Genomic DNA, 20,121 nt, shown 5'->3' with positions numbered 1-20,121 from the left:
CTAGTGACACGCTTGGCTTTATATGTAATTGTCAGGACCAGCCCTGTTTGCTTCTGGCAGTATTTCCTAGCCCAATACGTGTCACTATTGTCCTTAAAGTATCCAGTCCTTGCATAATTTTACATCAATGAAACCTCTATTCAACATCATTGATGATCTGGATTAAAAAATTATAGAGCAAAAATGTATAAATCCTTTATATCATATTGATTTTAACATTTCCACCTTTCTATTCTTTTCAAATGTCTTTCCCATCCAGAGAGAGAAACCTGGAACAAGAAAATGTGAGCCTCTGACAGTTCTGTGTTGTAAATAGAGAGGGAATTATCATATAGCCGACGTGTCCTGGTGCGGGAAAAATGCCGTATGGATGACATGTCTGCTGCCATGTGGAAACCATACTGTATTGTTGTGATCCGCAGTCAATCTAAGGGTCAGTTCACACGGCCGATTTTCAAAATACACATGTAAAAAATCAGAGTTGAATCCAAGCAGATTTTTACACCTCTAAATTGCGTGCGGTTTTTGATGTTTTTTGTAAAGCGTTTTTCAGGCAGATTTTTGCCTTTATTAAAAATTCTATAGTATCTTTTCCACAAGTGCTTTTAGGAGCATTTAGGCGTGAAAAACGCCACTAATTACAATAGGAAAATCAGCGCTGATTCTGCCCAAAGATAGGACATGCTGCTTCTTTTTTACACGCAAGTGTTGTTTCCCATTGAAATTAATGGGGGCCTGTTTTAAGGCAATTTTGGAGCAGATTTTTGAGGAAAATCATCGCAAAAAAAACTGCATGTGAACTGACCCTAAGGTGTATGGGAGCAACCAGACTGTCCTCCCATCCTTTGTCCTCCTCTAGATTGACAACTATCTTAGGCTATGTTCACATCTCTGATGTCGATGTATAGTCCGGTAGTCACTATAATGGGACCTGGCGGGTTTCATAAATGCCGCCTTTCTGATGGATAAATAAATACCACTGCATTTATAGCAGAAACCTGCTGGATCCCATTATAGCGAATGGGGATCTGGCAGTGACCTAATATGCCAGATACAGTGTACTGCCGGAAGAGACTACCGGAGTACACATCGAAGAAAGAACTGTAGCCTTATCCGTATGGCCAGCAGCTTAAAGATGCTAGAAGGTTTCTCTGATGCCAAGTTGATCACAGGATGTCCTAACTTGGACCCGCAGCGATCAGCTGAAATCTATCGGGGTACCAAGGCAGCAAGTACTCAATTCCCCACAGCACCTCAACAGGGTAAATGAGGCATTACATGAAATCAATGGTCTATCTGTGTCATTCACAGACATCCAAGGTCCTCCAATATAAGAAACACTCTTTGTAGCCGCACTTTCCCCTGCTAATTAAAGAGGTTGTCACCTGTCCCATCTGGATATTTATGGCAAGTTCACAGGAGCCCTGACTCCAATGGGAAGGGAGAGGTGGCTGTGCACGGGCAGCTCTCTCCATTCATTTTTATGGGACTTCCAAAAATAGCCAAGCAAGCTGGAAGACCTTTCACCTCTGCGAGTTTTGGATTTCCTTATACAAGTTTTCAAAACGAGTCTTCTAGATCAGACAACCATTCTAACCAAGGATAAAAGGGGCACAAAACCTTTAATTATGTATAGTTGGAACACAAGCGTGCGGTGTACATTTTGATCAGAAGTCACCTTTATAGAAGGAACACCCCAGGGTATTATTTCATGGACAGAGATTTTCATCTTTTCATCCTTCAGTTCCCAAACTCTGAAGCTTTAGGCTTTGCAACTCCTCTCAGGTCAAAGCACCGATAGCAATTAAAGGGTATAACAACAAAGTGGGGCTGTAAGGATAACAAAGGGCTTCATTTTCTACTACCACCCCTACATAGAGTTCTCTGTTTCTTGAATGAGATAGATTCTAACCTGTAATTACCCTTCCCGTGCCTTATCATTATGTGAACCAGTATAGTATTGTACAACTGTGGGTGTCAGTAACTGCTACAAATGGATTAATTAGATGTGAACTGAAGGCAAAATATGTCTTATCACCATTACTGCTACAGCTCTAATGAGAAGGGAAATCCTATTAGTATGTAGTTCCAGGTTCCTGAATACAGGGCTAATCCTCTGGGATATCCAGGGTCTGGACCAAAAAAGATAATCTATCTATCTAATAATATATATATATAATTTCAAAGAAGAGGCAGCACTCCAGAGTATCCGTAAAACGACCCACTTTATTCCCCAGTGCAACGTTTCAACTGCTCCTTGCAGTCTTTTTCAAGCATAACATTCAGTGTCACAGCATATATTTATACCCACAATCCTTAGTGGGTTCAATTAACAGAGTGATTTAACAATAACATGATCAATATCATATAAAAAAGATAAATAGCATACAAATTCCTTCCAAATTCATCTGTGAAGACCTGACTTCATTTCATACACTGAAACCACAATTTTATACATAGTGAAATTTCCTAGATCATATATAAATGTATATAAACATTACCATATTAATAAAGTGCCTCGTGCTTTCAATCAATGTGATCACCTGCATGTGCTGATTATGCGGTCAATAGGCCGCGTGGTTTAAAAACTTACAGCAAGAAGTAAGATGATGGCGGCAGCCGTCTCCGCGTCCCCATACCTCCACTGCGCATGCTCCATATCCTGGCAACCAGTGTCCAAACTCTCAGGCCGCGCTCCATAGTGACGTCAGCCATGACGTTCGCACCAGCCGTCAAGCCCCGCCCCTGAAGCGTGACAATGCGGGAGGACGCCTCCATGTCCGGCCCCCGGGTCACATGACTAGTCATGGGAACCGTAGCCTGGCAACAGGAAAGTGCTCACCCTCACTAATCACAATCTCCAGGGCCTGAGAGAACCAGGCAGTAAGGTATACAGGGGGAACGGAAGCCTCATATAGGGAGTAATTGGGTTGTCAATCAATCCGAATTCGAATCTTCCTAGGTGATTATTGTGACCGCGCGGCCTATTGACCGCATAATCAGCACATGCAGGTGATCACATTGATTGAAAGCACGAGGCACTTTATTAATATGGTAATGTTTATATACATTTATATATGATCTAGGAAATTTCACTATGTATAAAATTGTGGTTTCAGTGTATGAAATGAAGTCAGGTCTTCACAGATGAATTTGGAAGGAATTTGTATGCTATTTATCTTTTTTATATGATATTGATCATGTTATTGTTAAATCACTCTGTTAATTGAACCCACTAAGGATTGTGGGTATAAATATATGCTGTGACACTGAATGTTATGCTTGAAAAAGACTGCAAGGAGCAGTTGAAACGTTGCACAGGGGAATAAAGTGGGTCGTTTTACGGATACTCTGGAGTGCTGCCTCTTCTTTGAAATCTCTACAGCCATACTTGACCGAGTTGCCTAAGGTCAGAGGATTTCTGCACCCGACTACATCCACAAGTGCTGCTGCTCTTTCTTTGTATTGTGTGTGTGTATGTATATATGTATATATATATATATATATATATATATATATATATACTCCCACTAGAGGCAACTCAAACGTTCTGTGCTCCGTGCCATCTTAGGGTCGGTTCACATAGCTGATTTTCAAAATGCACGTGTAAAAAAAAAGTGCTGAATCCAAGCAAATTTTACAGCTCAAAATTACATGTGTTTTTTTATGTGGTTTATTTTTGGAAAGCATTTTTCAGGCAGATCCTTGACTATTCAATTCTATTGCACTTTTCCCACAAGCATTTTTTTGGTGCGCTTTTTGGCGTGTTTACACACCAAAAAACACGCGTATGTGCACATTCAAATGGTGTGCTTTTTTTCTTCTTCCCATTAATTTGAATAGGAAAATCAGCGCTGATTCTGCCCCAAGAACATACTGGCTACCTTCGCACTAGCGTTAATATTTTCCGGTATTAAGATCCGTCATAGGGTCTCAATACTGGAAAACAACGCTTCGGTTTTGTCTCCATTCATTGTCAATGGGGACAAAACATAACTTAACATAACGGAGTGTACCAGAATGCATTCCTTTCCGTTCTCATACCGGAGAGTAAACCGCAGCATGCTGTAGTTTGCTTTCTGTCCTGGGATGCGGAGCAAGACGGATCCATCATGACCCCCAATGCAAGTCAATGGGGACGGATCCGATTTCTCTGACACAATAGAAAACAGATCTGTTCGCCATTGACTTTCAATAGAGTTCATGACGGATCCGTCTTGGCTATGTTACAGATAATACAAACGGATCCGTTCATAACAGATGCAGATGGTTGTATTATCAGTAACGGAAGCGTTTTTGCTGAACCCTGCCGGATCCAGTAAAAGCGCTAGTGTGAAAGTCGCCTTAGATGTGTAACAAAGCAGCAAGTGCTGCTTCCCATTGAAATGAATAGGAGGCTGTTTTGAAATCAGCACCAAAATCTCAGTGTGAACTGACCCTTACGCACAATAGTGCTCACAGTCGTGTGCAGAACCCTTTAGTTATCTCTGTAGATGCTAACTAGCTTTTTTTTTTTACAAAATCCACTAAAATAAAATAATAAATTATGGGACATATTTTAATATTGAGGCAGAACGCTGCCCTAAATCCTGTAACACCCAAGAGCCAAGCTTTAATCCTCATTTTTTCTGTTATATGTGAAAAGTTGGAAATCTCTGTCGCACACTAAAGGCAGATGAAAATAAGTGTGCGCTACAGCAACGTATCTTCTGCGCAGAACACAACACTCCTAGGATGATGGAGGAGTGCTGCCATTGTATGGACGCAGATCATGATCCACGTCAGTGAACATACACTGAAAGACAGCATTTGGTGCAGTTAAGATGTAGGTAAAGATACGGGGAGGGAATTCAACACTCAGAGCTTCAGAGTTCTGACTTAAAAAAATAAATAAAATTCTGACAATTGGGGCTTTGCTACTTTTTGAAGTCATCTGCGCACAAATGATGTCAAAAGTCACATTTTTACACCACTCACTCCAGTTCTGAAAAGTGGGCGTGGCTATTTATGCTAATGAGCTCACTCCAGATTGATCACTGAGACATTTTTGAAAGTTGCAAACTCACCCCAAAAAAGGATGGCACAGGAATACTGGAGTGGGGTTAGAGATGCACCAAATGTAACAAGCTCTGGGGGAGATTTATCAAACTGGTGTAAAGTAGACCTGGCTTAGTTGCCCATAGCAACCAATCAGATGCCACCTTTCATTTTTCACAGCTCCTTTGGAAGATGAAAGGTGGAATCTGATTGGTTGCTATGGGCAACTAAGCCAGGTCTACTTTACACCAGTTTGATAAATCTCCCTCATTGTGTGACATTTGATTAAATTTGGCGCAAAGTGCTCCAATGCAGACTACTGAAGAACTGACCTGAAATATTCCCCCCCATGGTGTGTGAATCTAGCAGGAGTATACTGGGGAGCCTGAACCAATGGTGGATGTTTCCGGTATTCTTAAAGAGGAGCCGTCCCCCTCTCCCGACATGTCTGGTTTGTAACTATTTGCATCCCCCATGTAATATCAATTCTGGAGCATCTATTCCTATAACTCTACGTTGTGCCGTTCCTGTATTACTCCTGCTAAAAGTTATGCATTATTTAGTATTTGTTAGGCCTCTTTCACACGACAGTATGTCCATTTCAGTGTTTTGCGGTCCGTTTTTCACGGATCCGTTGTTCCGTTTTTTGCTTCCGTTGTGGTTCCGTTTCCGTTCCGTTGTTCCGTTCCGTTTTTCCGTATGGCAAATACAGTATACAGTAATTTCATATTAAAAATTGGGCTGGGCATAACATTTTCAATAGATGGTTCCGCAAAAAACGGAACGGATACGGAAGACATACGGATGCATTTCCGTATGCATTCCGTTTTTTTGCGGACCCATAGACTTTAATGGAGCCACGGAACGTGATTTGCGGCCAAATATAGGACATGTTCTATCTTTAAACGGAACGGAAAAACGGAAATACGGAAACGGAATGCACACGGAGTACATTCCGGTTTTTTTGCGGAACCATTGAAATGAATGGTTCCGTATACGGACCGCAAAAAACGGCCCGCAAAACGGAAAAAAAAAACGGTCGTGTGAAAGAGGCCTTAGAATGTATACCATGGGTTAAGGTTGGTAGAGCCACCATCACTCATTTATGAATTCGTATTTTCTTACAATGAAGGTCCAGCTGGGTGTTACTAGTTGGGAGTGTGTCCCTGCACCGTCAGACATTATGCAATCATTTCTGCCAGTGTCAGACTGCTCAGTGACACACCCCATCTGGACATTTATGGCACACTGCTGGCAATGCACTTATAACTGCTAGTGGGATTAATAAAGCAATGGCACAGCTTAGAGCCATAGGAATAGATGCTCCAAAATAGTTATTACATGGGGAATGCAAGTCGTTACCAAAACAGACATGTCAGGAGAGGGGACAGGTCCTCTTGAAAACCCATCTATTGGCTCCAATGACCCAACACATGCCTTTTTGGCATACCTTGAGGTGGTATTATTATTCATCTATGTTGTTTGTTACACCAGGAGCCTATGGGCGACTTGCACAACTGTATTACAGCAGACACAAAATCGGACCATGAGCTGGTTAGCCGGTCCCACCAAAACAGATGTCACCAGAAGGTATTAGTCTAATGGATACGGGCACCCTTCGTGTATTAGCGGAATGAAAATTCATCTTCAGGCTCCCTGACATTTGCATTTTCAATATTCTTTACATGGAGAGTCTAGCAGGTTTACGGATTGGCTACACCGTGGCATTGGTCCCAGTCAGGATCGCAGGAGCATCGCAGTGTAGCGGTAATCTCATAGAAATGAAAGGAGTCACACGTGTGCCTCGACTGCAACCTATGAATTGCAAAATACATTTTAAAAAAAAAATCAAACTCTGCTGGATTCTTTGCGATTCAGGTGTCGGCACACGAGACTCCTGCTGCCATCCCATTCATTTTTTGGGGTTAAACGCTACACTGGAATGCCCCTGCGATCCTGGCCGCGACCAGTGTGACCGTATAGCGGTACGCACTTTTCATACTAACACTCGTTAGCGATCATCTTGCAGTGTAATACTGCCGACGACTGCCTGATGCTCGTTCATCGCGCAATTCTGATTTTTAAGCTTGCTTAAAAATAAGCATTTGTCGGCGCTAGATCGAGCTGTCTAATCATGATCTGCCGCCGGCAAACCACTATACAGCATGGCGACGAGCGACAGCATAGTGATCGCTCCTCCCCATGCTGCGGAGGAGATCGTTGCATGTAATAGCAGCGGTCTCCTCCACCAGCGAGTAGGCGATTGGCGGGAAGGAACGCTTCCCTCCCGACAATCGTCTGCCACATCGGGCTGTGGGATACAAAAATATTTTACTACCCCTGTCTGCTCAATTTTTTCCTATTGTAAAGCAGAACTGGAAGGGACAAATGTAAAGAAGCCCTCGATCAGCATTACGTAACCTTGCAGTACAGAGAAAACATTTTATATCTGACACAATCAACCACAAGTACGGAGGAATTAAACCTCTCCTCCAGCAACGAGCGAGGCGTCTCACCAATTACGCAACTAACTCAATGATTAGTATACCGTAATTATCTATTAACATAAAACTCAAGCCTGTAGATACACGGGAAGCCAAGTCAGATTTCGTCTGAAGCTGCCCACAATGACATAACTACTGAAAAAATGCAATAAAAAAACAAAAAAAAATAAACTCAACCGCACATTGCTAAATTTTCTATATCAAAAGACATAAACTTGCATAGCGTCAGTTACAAAAGCAATACGGCAGGAGGCAGGCACTGGTGGCTCTCCAGCTACTGTTGAATGTGTAGTCCCAGATTGCATTGCTGGAGCGTGCTGTTGGTCGCCTGCCATAAAAATCGTCCTTTAAAAATGTATACACAAGTCTTCTGGAGTTCTTCATCCATAGATAAAAATAAAAAAAAAGAAAGAAAACGCCATATGTGGTGAGCGTGAATCTTATATCACTTTTTTCCCCAGCTTGGCCATTCTAATTCTCAATGCTGTGCGAATAGAGAGAAGAAGAGAAGAAAATCAGGAAGATTTCCGACATTTTACCTATTTAACCTTTTTCGGAGGAAGTGGGAAAGGAGGAGTGTAGAGCAAGATTGCCAACCTGTGGAATATTCTGTATGGACAAGTCACTGAGGCCCTCACTTTTTGGTTTATTTTATTTGTAGGTTTGCTATAGTATAAAATGATGAGTTATATCTTTGTGTTATTATTATGGGCACATATTACAGGGAAATGCTGCCCCTAAGGAAGGAGAGGCCGTGTAATATTAATAAACTCTATTCCATCGGATGGACAAAAAGGACAGCCAACACAATCTCCATTGAGACCAAAGAAGAGCAAATCAAGAACCAATATCACTGACGAACTGATAGTTTTTGGTTGTCAGGCTCCCGATTGTTCCTGTAGGGTCTCTAATGACAGAGAGCTATGCTTTAGGGCTTATGCACACGACCGTGATCTGCCGGATCGTCTGGGCCGACTGCTGCTCCCCTGAACTGACGGTATCCGTTCACAAACAGCTCAGTACAATAGATCATAATGCATCATAAAACTATGACACAGTCAGTTCAATGGAGCCACCTCCAGCCCAGGAGATCCGGCAGACACTTGAACCGTGTTTCCCGGGCCGACCACGGTCGTGTGCATGAGCCCTTACTTTGAAATTCTGCATAGGTTAAAAACAAGTTGGGAAAAGGGAGAAGAGTCCGGGCACAGAAGAAGAGTCCTCTGTGCGGCTTCTCCGTGCTGTGCTGGGCTTGATTGACGGTCTGTCCCCATGCCTGGACTTTTCCCCCTGTGCTTGGCCCACTTTTGAAACTACAGATGCAGCAATCCTTATCTTGATTTTCACTGTGACATATCGCACTCAAGTTTAGAACGTCTCCATCTGTATGTTTTATCCAAAATGCAGAATAGATTGAGATTAAAACACATCCCTCTGTAATGAGGGAACATTTCGGGATTTCATGCTGCCTGTGGTACAGACAGCATGGACCTGTTGACTGGTTCTCTTTCAAAATTCAGAAGCATTAGGTCGATTTTAAAGAATCAATGGAGATTAAAATTTGTAAAATCTTTGGCAAATTTTGCGATAAGAAAATATTTGTAGAAATTTGGAGAATTAATTAGGAAAATATTTGAACTAGACCCCCAATATTGTCAACATTATAACGGTTGGCAACCATGCTAAACTGGCAATAGAGAATGCAGACCAACATACCTCAGCATAATTTCCAGTGGCAAAAGCAGAAGTTTACAGACAATTAGAAATGAGACTCGTGAAAGCATATCCACAAATCAAAGAAATGTGCTTCCAAACGTCAATTACAATTTTTTGCTGTAATTGAGACGACTTAACAATTAACATGATTTAGATTTTATATTCAAGTTCAAATTTAGGTTAGGCTACTTTCACCCTAGCGTTAATATTTTCCGGTATTGAGATCCGTCATAGGGTCTCAATACTGGGAAAAAAACGCTTCCGTCTTGTCCCAATTCATTGTCAATGGGGACAAATCGTAACTGAACAGAACAGAACGCTCCAAAATGCATTCTGTTCCGTTATCATACCGGAGAGCAAACCGCAGCTTGCAGCAGTTTGCTTTCCGTCCTGGGATGCGGAGCAAAACAAATCCGTCATGACCCACAATGCAAGTCAATGGAAACTGATCCGTTTTCTTTGACACAATAGAAAATGGATCCGTCCCCCATTGACTTTCAATGGAGTTTATGACGGATCAGTCTTGGGTATGTTACAGATAATACAACCGGATCCGTTCATAACGGATGCAGAGGGTTGTATTATCAGTAACGGAAGCATTTTTGCCGGATCCAGTAAAAACGCTAGTGTGAAAGTAGCCTTATAAGAAAAATCTCCAAATATTTAGCCAAAATCCATCATTCCACTAAAAAGCATTGAGGCTCCACATAGAGTGAGCTGTGATGTCCAGTCAGGAGCAGCCAGATGAGAGCGTCATCAGAAGTCCTTGATATAGGGCAAAGAGACTCTGATTCTTTCCTAAGCTTAAAGGGAATACATAATGTCTAACAGGTGTAGGCATCCTGCCTCCCTTACTGAAAGGATTATACTTACCTGCTCCCCGCCACTCCTTCATCTTCATCTTCTGGTCCGGGGTTGGTTTTTTTCCCTCACTGGCATGGGCATGGTCACCTGATGCTCTTCTGCTTCAGCAGTGATCTGTCCACATGAGACACGTCACCACTGAGGCCAACAGTTGGCTGAGGAGGATCAAGTGACCATGCCCATGCCAGCGAGGAAAAAAGTAAACCCCAGATTGGAAGATGAAGATGGGGGGAGTGGCGGGGAGCAGGTACTGTAAGTATGATCCTTTCAGTAGTGGAGGCAGGCTGCCAAAACCTGTTAGAGACTACCCTATGTATTCCAAGACATCCCCTTTAAAGGATATGTCCATCTTTACAACCATTTTTCCCTAAAATAAAAAAGGAGCAACTTTTTCATTTTGCAAATAGTCTAGATTTAAAAAAAATCTATCATTTTTATGTCTACAGCTCTTATGCAGACCAATATGTCTCCTTGATTATGCAGTGATACTTTCTTCCCTCCATCTTCTACCTTTTATTAATTTAATTATTAGATTAACAAGAAATAGGGACAGATGGAAAACATTAATGTTTGCAGAATTAGATTTTGTTGGCGGCAACATTGCCATCACTAGCAAAAAAATTATCGAAGTGTTACATGATGTTCAAATTTGTTGCATCTTCAAACCATCTAGAGATGTTTCTTCAATTCTTAGGTCACCTGCCTACTGGAGTGAGACTGTGCAAACATTTGGCCATTCATAAATGCATGTAAATTCTTCCCCACTTTTCATTCCACCTTTATAAAGTGATGTGCATGGCACGAATAATTAATAAACAAGTTCCACGGCAGATATGTCACAGATGTGGAGTGAAATGCACTAGACTAGAGAGGTACAAATGGGCTGAGAAATGTGGACCTCTGTCTGCAGTATCAGACTACACACAGGATTTGTTTGTTGTCTGTTACCATGGAGACACATGGGTATGCAGTAAAGCTGTTTGCAATGGTTGCTATTTATTCTTTTTTTTTTAGATACATTGAAGCAGTTAAAAAAATGGTTGTGAAGCTGGACATAGCCTTTACGATAAGGAGAATGAGGGATTTTGGAAAAATGGTAACGGTGGTTGGATATCCGTTAATTCCACTGACACGGTGATTACAGTCATGCAGATTTATGTGAGGTAAAATCATTGCATCAAACATGACAGAATGCGGTTTCTGTGCATGTTTAATATACACAAATGATCATTTTTGTCTAAATGACGCTTCTTGCTGCTGCCGACAAGGAAGCTTCTGTTGCCCAAAATGGTTTTAAGGCTGCACAGGATGAAGATCTCATGCCAGTAATCAGCAGAGATTTATAGTGGCGCGCAGTCCTCTTCAAGGGGATTCTCACCACTTACCTAAGGTTGCACCATACATGTTTGTTTGGTGATGCATTAAACTGGAAGCCAGAAGACATCTTACATAAAAATGTAGTTGTCCCCTGGTCATGTAGGAACAGGGAACTGTAATTAAATCTTTACAGGAACTTAAAAAAAAATTGCAATGTAAAATATCTTATCTAGTAATTCAGTAGACTGTGGTGGTAAAATCTTGTGACTGTAACCATGCATGACTTGCAACGTGTCATCATGGACCAATTGTGTATGAAAACATTACATTATAGAACAACATTTGCACCTCTTGACAGGCTTCTCACCTGTTAGAGACGGGTCCTCAGTACCGTCATCTATGCTCTGTTTGGAGACAGGGAGATAGTTATGGGGCCCCAGGGTTGCTTCTTGTTCTCGCAAGGATATTGAGTTCTTGTATGGCTGAGGACTGTGCAATGCGATGTTGTGTGTTGGTACTTTTTGTATCGTATTGGTTGCGATGGAAGAATTTGAAAGATGAAGTGGTTGAGTTTCGGGAACATTGATTAATTCTTTTTCCATTTTTTCTTCTTCCTTCTTATTTTCCTCATCGTCATCAATAACAACCAACTCTGCCCGGATGACCCCTTCATAGTCGGTGAGCTTCTTGCTGTCGTATTCTTCATCAGCGTGTTTGTATCCCATGAAAATCATAGTGACTGGTTCCTTGTCATCTACATAACAAGGTGTAGCGTGGACAATGTTGTAATGTATGTCATCCTCCAGTTTAGTAGGTGGATACTCTACGACGTCATCTCCAGAGTTACTAAAGGTTGCTTCATACTGGGCCTCCTTAGTCTGGAATTCCACGTTAGCTGCTTGTCCATTCTGCACGACGACTCTTGGCTGTGAAGAGATCAGATCTTCTGGAATGGATGGTTTAGTTATGGTTATTTCTTCTGTAACTGTTGAATTATGACCATTTTGATGTTCCATGATCACTGGTGAGCTATGGCCATTCAAACTGGGGGAGACTTGGCCTTTTTGGGTTGCAGCAGTGTGAAATGGATTCGAAAATACGGGCTCGTGATACTCTGTGGGAGACTGTGTACTTTTTTCTGTAGCTTTCCTCAGAAGGTCCTCCACTTCTACGGGGGCAAGACTGTCTATTCCATTTTTTACCATCTTTCCTTGAGAACTTAATGCATGTACAGACTTTCTGCCATCATCATAGACTTTAACACCTTCGTCTTTAATTTCATTTGATGGCACTGGGATCGAGGATATTACCGTGTTTTTACCAGTCTTCAAATCTTTCTCGACCTTGATTTCCATGGCAAATAAAGCTATACAAAAATAGATATATCATTACTATATTATATTAAAATTTTATACTAAAGGGATTTTCCAGGCTCCTAATATTTATGAACTATCCTTAGGATAGATCATTAATATCAGATTGGTTAAAGTGCGACACCTTGCTCCTCCACCCATCAGCTGTTCCCTCCAACCTCCATCGCAGGAACTGGCTCTTGGATAAAGCAGGAAGCACAGCTCCGTTTAAAGGGTAGTGGCCGTGCTGGTTTACTGCAGCTCATCTTTCACTGAAGTAAATGGGAGCTGAGATGCATTAACCACTACACTTTAAATGGTGCTGGGCTTCCATTCAAAGGGCTAGTTCCAGCTCCGAAGACTTCATGAAACTTCTGATTGGTGGTGGTGCAGCGTGTTGGGCCCCACTGATTGGATATTGATGAACTATCCTCAGGATAATATTATAATAATATTAGGAGCCTGGAAAGCCCCCCTAAGAAACATGGAATATAATTCTTTGCAGGGTTCCTGTCATTCATCTGTCCACCTCCCTCCATTGGTGCTGCTCCCCTGAGTAATCCGCTGAGTCGTCAGAGGAGCAGGTCCTGTTTTACTAAACTCAACATTGAACCACATTGTAAATTTAACATGACCGTTCCTTCTTCTCACCACATACCGCATCAGGGACAGTCAGCACACCCACACCACATATGGCAGTCAGTCATTACCACCAAAATTGGCAAGTTCAGATGACTTTGCTCTAATGTGTATGGACATTTTTAGCCCAAGAAGAAGACCCCCTGTAAGAGCAGCTGCTGTGCGCCGCTGTTCCCCTGCTTAACACCACGGTCCCGGGCGCTAAGCGGCCTGCTGACTACGTCTGTACCTCTGGTACCTTGCTCGGGTACCTCTTGGTCAGCCTGGACCAGCTGCCTTGCGTGCCAATCCTCCTCAAGAGGTAGCAACCTGGTGTTCCCCTGGGAAAGTCTATCCCCACCATCAGGGGTACTGTGAAGAACGAGGGGTTCACTTAAACAACGCCCTTAGAGGAGGTAGGGCACATGGCACAGTGGGTTCACACCCGCTGGTTCGTGGCACCCAACTAGGCTAGGAGAACTTTGAATGTTGAGATCTACTAGAACAATTATTGTCCCACCACATCAATCATAGTGCATTGGTTATAGAATTATTTTTACCTTTCCTTGCCTCTTCCCCATTCGCAGTTTGCGCACTCTGCAATCTTCTCACAAATGAGGGTTTATATGATGGCGGTAAATCAGGGATGCCGGCATAAATATCCTTTACTGGTTCTGGACCAAGCAAAAACATAAAATAAAAATGCTCACTGAAATTTCTACAATCTTGGTTTCTGCATTGTTGAATGATCTGTACAAAATTTGCTGTTCAATCATTTACCACCAGAAACATAACTGGTAGCTCCTGGGCCTCAAAGCAATATCTCAAAGAGGGCCTCCCTACCTACCATTTATAAAACTGGCGCCTTCTGATGTGGCAGAGAGGCCATTGGGCACCCTTTGACACCAGGAGTTGTGTGTGAATAGATGATCAGCAAAGCAGAACATGATCTAAATATACAAAGTCTCGTGGAGGCACCACATGGCAGTGTACGGAGTGTGAACAGTTTTGCATTGCATATCCGTAGAGCAGCCCATGCGTAGCTCAATGCACGCGCCATAATTGTGCACTTGCTTAGGAGCCACATAAGGTTCTCAGATGCACCTGGCTTCCTAAATGCTGCCAATTGTAGACACCACTAGGCACTGGTGAAAGTGGCACCAGATATGTCATAGCATTACTGAACCTTGACACTAGGGTTAAAACCAAAAATACTTGGCTAAAGTAATGATTTGGTGAAATTATTATACTTTAGTGCAAATCGCAAGCTACAAAAGGTTGGGGTTCTTCCCAGGGGCAAATCTATAGGGGGTGCAGAGCTAGCAGTTGCACCCTTCCTGATGTCTGAGGGAACCACCGTCCCTTAGGCCACATCAGAGAACGGTACTTATCCCAATGCAGTTTAAAATCAATCATCAGTCCTATATTCATAGCCTGTTTTAGCATTGAGGCCGTTCTTCTGATGCAGTTTCCGAAATCCAAGTCTTCTTCGCCCTTCTTCTATGCGTCTCTCTGTGCTGATAGGATTGGGTGGTATAGACTAATAAACGATAGATAATATAGATAGATACTATATACATACCATCTCGTGCTTCAGCTTTCACAGCCTGAAAGGATAAAACGAGAAAAAAGATATGCACTATTTTATCACAAATGACCGCATTTTACAATATCAGTCTACCAACCTACGATAATTAAAACAATTCCCTGATTCTAGTATAGATCTAAATCTTCTGCCTAGATCCCCATTGTGTTTGTCTTTACCTTTATAATATCTTCTGTCGTTCGCTCCACAGACTTCAGCCTCTGTAGGACACGCACTTCTTTGGCAGACAGTTGAGTCTCCTGCTTCTCCAGATCCTCGATTTCTTGTTCAAGCCTGAAATTAAAACACGTTCCTGTGATTAAAGGGGTATTTGGGTTTTATTGCGTTATCCTCTATCCACAGAATAGGAGATAACTATTAGATCACTGGGGGTCCTCCTGCTGGGGCCCCACCAATCACGAGAACAGGGCCCCATACCCAGTGGAGCCCGCTGAAATGAAAGGAGTGGCTGGTCGGGCATGTGCATGGCTTCTCCATTCATTTCTTTGGGAGTACCAGAGATGGCCGAGTATAGCGCTGTCTCCGGAATCCCCATAGAAATTACTAGAGCGGCTGTGCGCATGTCTGACCAGCCACTACTTTCATTTTGGGGACGCCACTATGGCGTCCTGCAGAAGATCTCAAATCAGGCCAAAGTGGATCCGTTTTTCCCCCCATTCATTGTCAATGGGGACAAAACTGATCTGGATGCATTCCAGTTCTTTTTTGTTGTGTTTTTCGACAGGACACAAAACTGCTGCAAGCTGCGGTTTCGTGTCCGGTTTGCGAAAAGTAACAAACCGGATCAGGCATGAAAATCAATGTAAGTTAATTGTGCCAGATACGTTTTTTTTTTGTTAGCAAAAAAAAAAACCTGGATCTGACGCCCATTGACTTACAATGATTTTCATATCGGATCCGGTTTGTTCAGCTTAGAAACGGATGCACCCGGATGTATTAAATAGCACGGATCAAACGTTATTATACTAAAAGCTTTTGTTCATCCAGAAGAAGGCAAAAAGATTCAGGAAACTGGCAGAAGCCAAAGATTTCTGTAGATACTGCTAATATCACGGCCAGGGGTATGGGCCGCAAACAGCCATCATCCTAAATAGCAATCCCCTCGAAATAGGAAGGATTATTACAGGGCAGGCTCCGCACTGCGGATACATAGGTAACAGTTCTGTTCCTCTCATCGTCTTCATGGCTAGGTTTTTGTGAGTGTATATTCATAAAGTAGATATGTGCAAAGTGGAAACCTAGGCCGAACAAGGATAGCATTATACAGAAGAGGGACGAGATGTTGTCGCACTTGTATCTGGGTCATTATTACAGTAACGTTCATTGGGAAAACAAAGATGATCTTCTACCAACAAGACGGGACAAAGCTTGTGCTTCAGTGACTATATTTGTTCTCAAAACATACAAGCCATAATCACCTCCTGATGATCTGCCCACAACCACCGCGTGCCCGAGGCCATTTTCCTTTCCTAGCACCATTCTGTATGCAACCTCCACCGAATCCTACGTCACTTCACATTTTCATTTTCCATTGCAGGTCCCTATGAAAAGGTAATAAATATCTCTCCCCACGCTAACAATCTAACCCCTCTCTCATTGGCGAGATCCACTACCGTCTACATGGCACAAAGAGAGCCCACCCAACCTGCAGGGACTTAAAGGGGGTTGTCTCACTTCAGCAAGTGGCATTCAAGGCAGTTACCTATGTATTGTGATTGTCCATATTGCTTCCTTTGCTGGCTTGACTCATTTGATCATTGCATTACACATTTATCGTTTCCATGGTTACGACCACCCTGCAATCCAGCAGCGGTGGACGTGCTTGCATACTATAGGAAAAAGCACCAGCCCATGTGCGCTCCCACAATGACGGCCACCAGAGAGACCGGCTATTTTTTCCTATAGTGTGCCAGCACGGCCACCACTGTTGGATTGCAGGGAGGTCTGTAACCATGGATGCGAAGAGTGTATAATGCAATGATAAAGTTAGTCAAGCCAGCAAAGGAGGCAATATGGACAATAACAATACATTAGTATTATTTCTCTACATGATAAAGTGAGACAACCCCTTTAAGGCTACCTGCACACGTTGCGGATGATGCACAGTTTTTCCGTGCGGATTCTTGTAGGGAAAAACTGCTGCGTAATACAGTACTAGCAGAGTGTATGAGATCAGACAAATCTCATGTACACGCATCTTTTTTTTTGTTCCATGTAAAAATTGACCTGTTGTGTGGATTTTGAAGAAGGGATCCCGGCAGCCGGCAGTTGCTATTCAAAGTATTCTTTTATTTTTGTCACAATATTGTATCTTATGATGCGTTTTGGCTCAACAGCCTTTATCAACAAAGCCGAAACGCGTCATAAGATACAATATTGTGACAAAAATAAAAGAATACTTTGAATAGCAACTGACCGCTGCCGGGATCCCTTCTTGAATTACAAGTGGAGTTGTACTCCTTCCCGCTGCAGCGCGAAACGCCGTGGTCGAGTGCCGGCAGATTTGTACTATTGGACATTTGGGCTGTAAGACCGCATTAATATACGATTCATGAATTTATGTTTCTATTAAGTGTGACCTGTACATTTTATATTTTTTTATATTTATTACATTTTTAATCTTTCAGTTACCTAGAGTGCAGACCTTTTTGTTCTACTGGTTGCCTGTCCTTTGTCTCTGGGGTACTGGAAGACTGGTCGGCACACTAGGTGCTCCAGTGAGCGAGAGCGAGTTGGCATTCTGAGATTTCATTGTTAGAAATGTAACTACGTAGCTGGTGCAAAAGGACTGAGTTAATGCTTAACAAAGCGCCATTGTATAGAAGGACACACTCCGCCAATGCAGAGGACCCATTAATACTGCAAGTGTCTATAGCCGTTCTCTACTTTTATGCCAGTTCCAACAATAACTTTCCATTGTGTACCTCAGGCTATGTTCACATCTCCAGTAACCTTATCCAGTAGGCGGTTCGCTGAGTTCACAGAATCCGGCCGTTCACTGCTGTATCCATATGGGATCCGGCCACAAGTGCCAGATCTTGGACAGACGCATGCAACGTTTTCTTGTCCGTCTAAGGCTAGTTTCACACCAGCGACAGGGGAGTCCGGCGGGTGAACAGCCTGTCGGATCCGTCCTGCCGCTAGTTCACGTGTGCCTCCGGACTGCCGCTCTGTCCCCATTGACTATAATGGGGGCGGGGCAGAGTTCCGGCGGCAGCACGGCAGCGCACGGCGAGAGGCAGCCAGACTAAAAGTACTGCATGTCGCACTTTTTGTCCGGCTGCCTCTCGCTGTGCCGCTGACGGAACTCCGTTCCCATTATAGTCAATGGGGACAGAGCGGCAGTCCGGGGGCACACGTGAACTAGCGGCAGAACAGGTTGTTCACCCGCCGGAACAGCCTGCCGGACTCCCCTGCCGCTAATGTGAAAGTAGCCTAAAACCCAGCACTCATGCCGGAAAGCAGCCAGATCCCAATATAGTCCATGGGGACCAGGGGTGAATGGCAGTATCTGGCAATGCCGGATCCGGTGAACTCCAGCAGGCTGTTCTCTGCCAGATGTGGTTACCGGAGATGTGAACATAGCCTGAGGCGAATCTCCACCTTTGAAGCCGCTTTAACAGCTTTATTAGGGAATTTCATATAGAAAACAGCAAATTCCCAATATAACGTTACACCTGGAAAGGCTTCCTTTATCTAAGGGTTTGAAAAGTGACAGGATCCCTCCTGCTCCATAACCAGCCGTCTGCAGATTGCTCTGGATTTTCAACATGATGGATTCCCTTTAAAAAGGTGTAGACTCTGTTTAACCCTTTCACCACTCTTTGAATACGCAATTTCACAGCCATCCCTTGCAGCATAAAGGGACACGTGTTTCTTAGGATTATACTGCATATCTTGAAGAATGAGCAATTAATCTTCAAATAAGCCCCAAGTACAAAAGCAATCAGCCTGGTAAATCACAGGATTACGGAAAAGGACATCTTAGTAGTATTAGTAGTCCAAAAATATGCTAGATGTCAACAATGGGTGGGACATGAGGGCAGGAGTGAATACTTATGCATTTGTATACAGTCCATATATATCTTAAAGGGGTTCTCCGGCAATTAAGAATATGAAAATACCTAAATATTACTTTATTATAAAAAAATATTCCCAAATACCTTAATAGTTATAATGGCTAATTTTGTCTAGGGAGCAATCATCAGGAGAAATAAAATGGCCGCCATCCTATAAGTCCACACAAAAACCTGTCCTTATCACACAGCAGGACAAGTTACTTCACAGCACTGAGCTAAAGAGCTGCCTCATCCTCCTCTCTGCTCTGCTTGTCAGGGATTATGATCCTGAATACAGACGATAAGATCTTCAGCTGAATCTCTATAGGAATGGAGTTCATGAAGAGACATGAAGTACAGGGAGGATGGACAGGACAGATTGTGGTAATGGAGACTGCATACAGGTGCTGCTGCTCATTACCCACAACCTGTTCATCCTCCCTGTACTTCATGTCTCCTCATGAACTCCATTCCTACAGAGATTCAGATGAAGATCTTATCATCTGTATTCAGGATCATAATCCCTGACAAGCAGGGCAGAGAGGAGGCTGAGGCAGCTCTTTACCTCAGTTTCTGAAGTAACTTGTGTGATTAGGACAGGTTTTGTGTGGACTAATAGAATGGCGGCCATTTTATTTCTTCTAATGATTTCTCCCTAGACAAAATGAGCCATTAAAGGGAACCTGTCACCGGGATTTTGGGTATAGAGCTGAGGACATGGGTTGCTAGATGGCCGCTTGCACATTCGCAATACCCAGTCCCTCTAGCTCCGTGTGCTTTTATTGTGTATAAAAACTGATTTGATACATATGCAAATTAACCTGAGATGAGTCAGAGCTTGAAAATATGACTCTTCTCTGGTCACACAAGTAAGATATGACTCTTTTATGTTAATTTGCTTTTGTATCAAATGGTTATTTTTTTACACAATAAAAGCACACAGAGCTATGGGGACTGGGTATTGCGGATGTGCTAGCGGCCATCTAGCAATCCACATGTCCTCAGCTCTATACACAAAATCCCAGTGACAGGTTCCCTTTAAATCTGAT

General features: G+C 42.9%; 1 protein-coding gene across 1 annotated transcript; it reads right to left on the bottom strand.

Annotated features, from left to right (window-relative positions):
* Window positions 1-5,983: 5,983 nt before the first annotated feature.
* Window positions 5,984-16,493, bottom strand: PALMD (palmdelphin). Its single transcript, XM_044302457.1, has 6 exons — window positions 16,420-16,493; window positions 15,173-15,287; window positions 14,991-15,015; window positions 13,969-14,082; window positions 11,806-12,804; window positions 5,984-8,025 (listed from the first exon to the last, which is right to left on the bottom strand). Exons 1-6 carry the CDS (start codon window positions 16,491-16,493, stop codon window positions 7,982-7,984), a joined length of 1,371 nt encoding a protein of 456 aa, XP_044158392.1. The 3' UTR covers window positions 5,984-7,981.
* Window positions 16,494-20,121: the final 3,628 nt, after the last annotated feature.

This window comes from Bufo gargarizans, chromosome 7 (genome assembly GCF_014858855.1).
Source record: "Bufo gargarizans isolate SCDJY-AF-19 chromosome 7, ASM1485885v1, whole genome shotgun sequence".
NCBI lineage: Eukaryota > Metazoa > Chordata > Amphibia > Anura > Bufonidae > Bufo > Bufo gargarizans.
The sequence above is the reverse complement of the archived record's forward strand: the minus strand, read 5'-3'. Positions and strand labels throughout refer to the sequence as shown.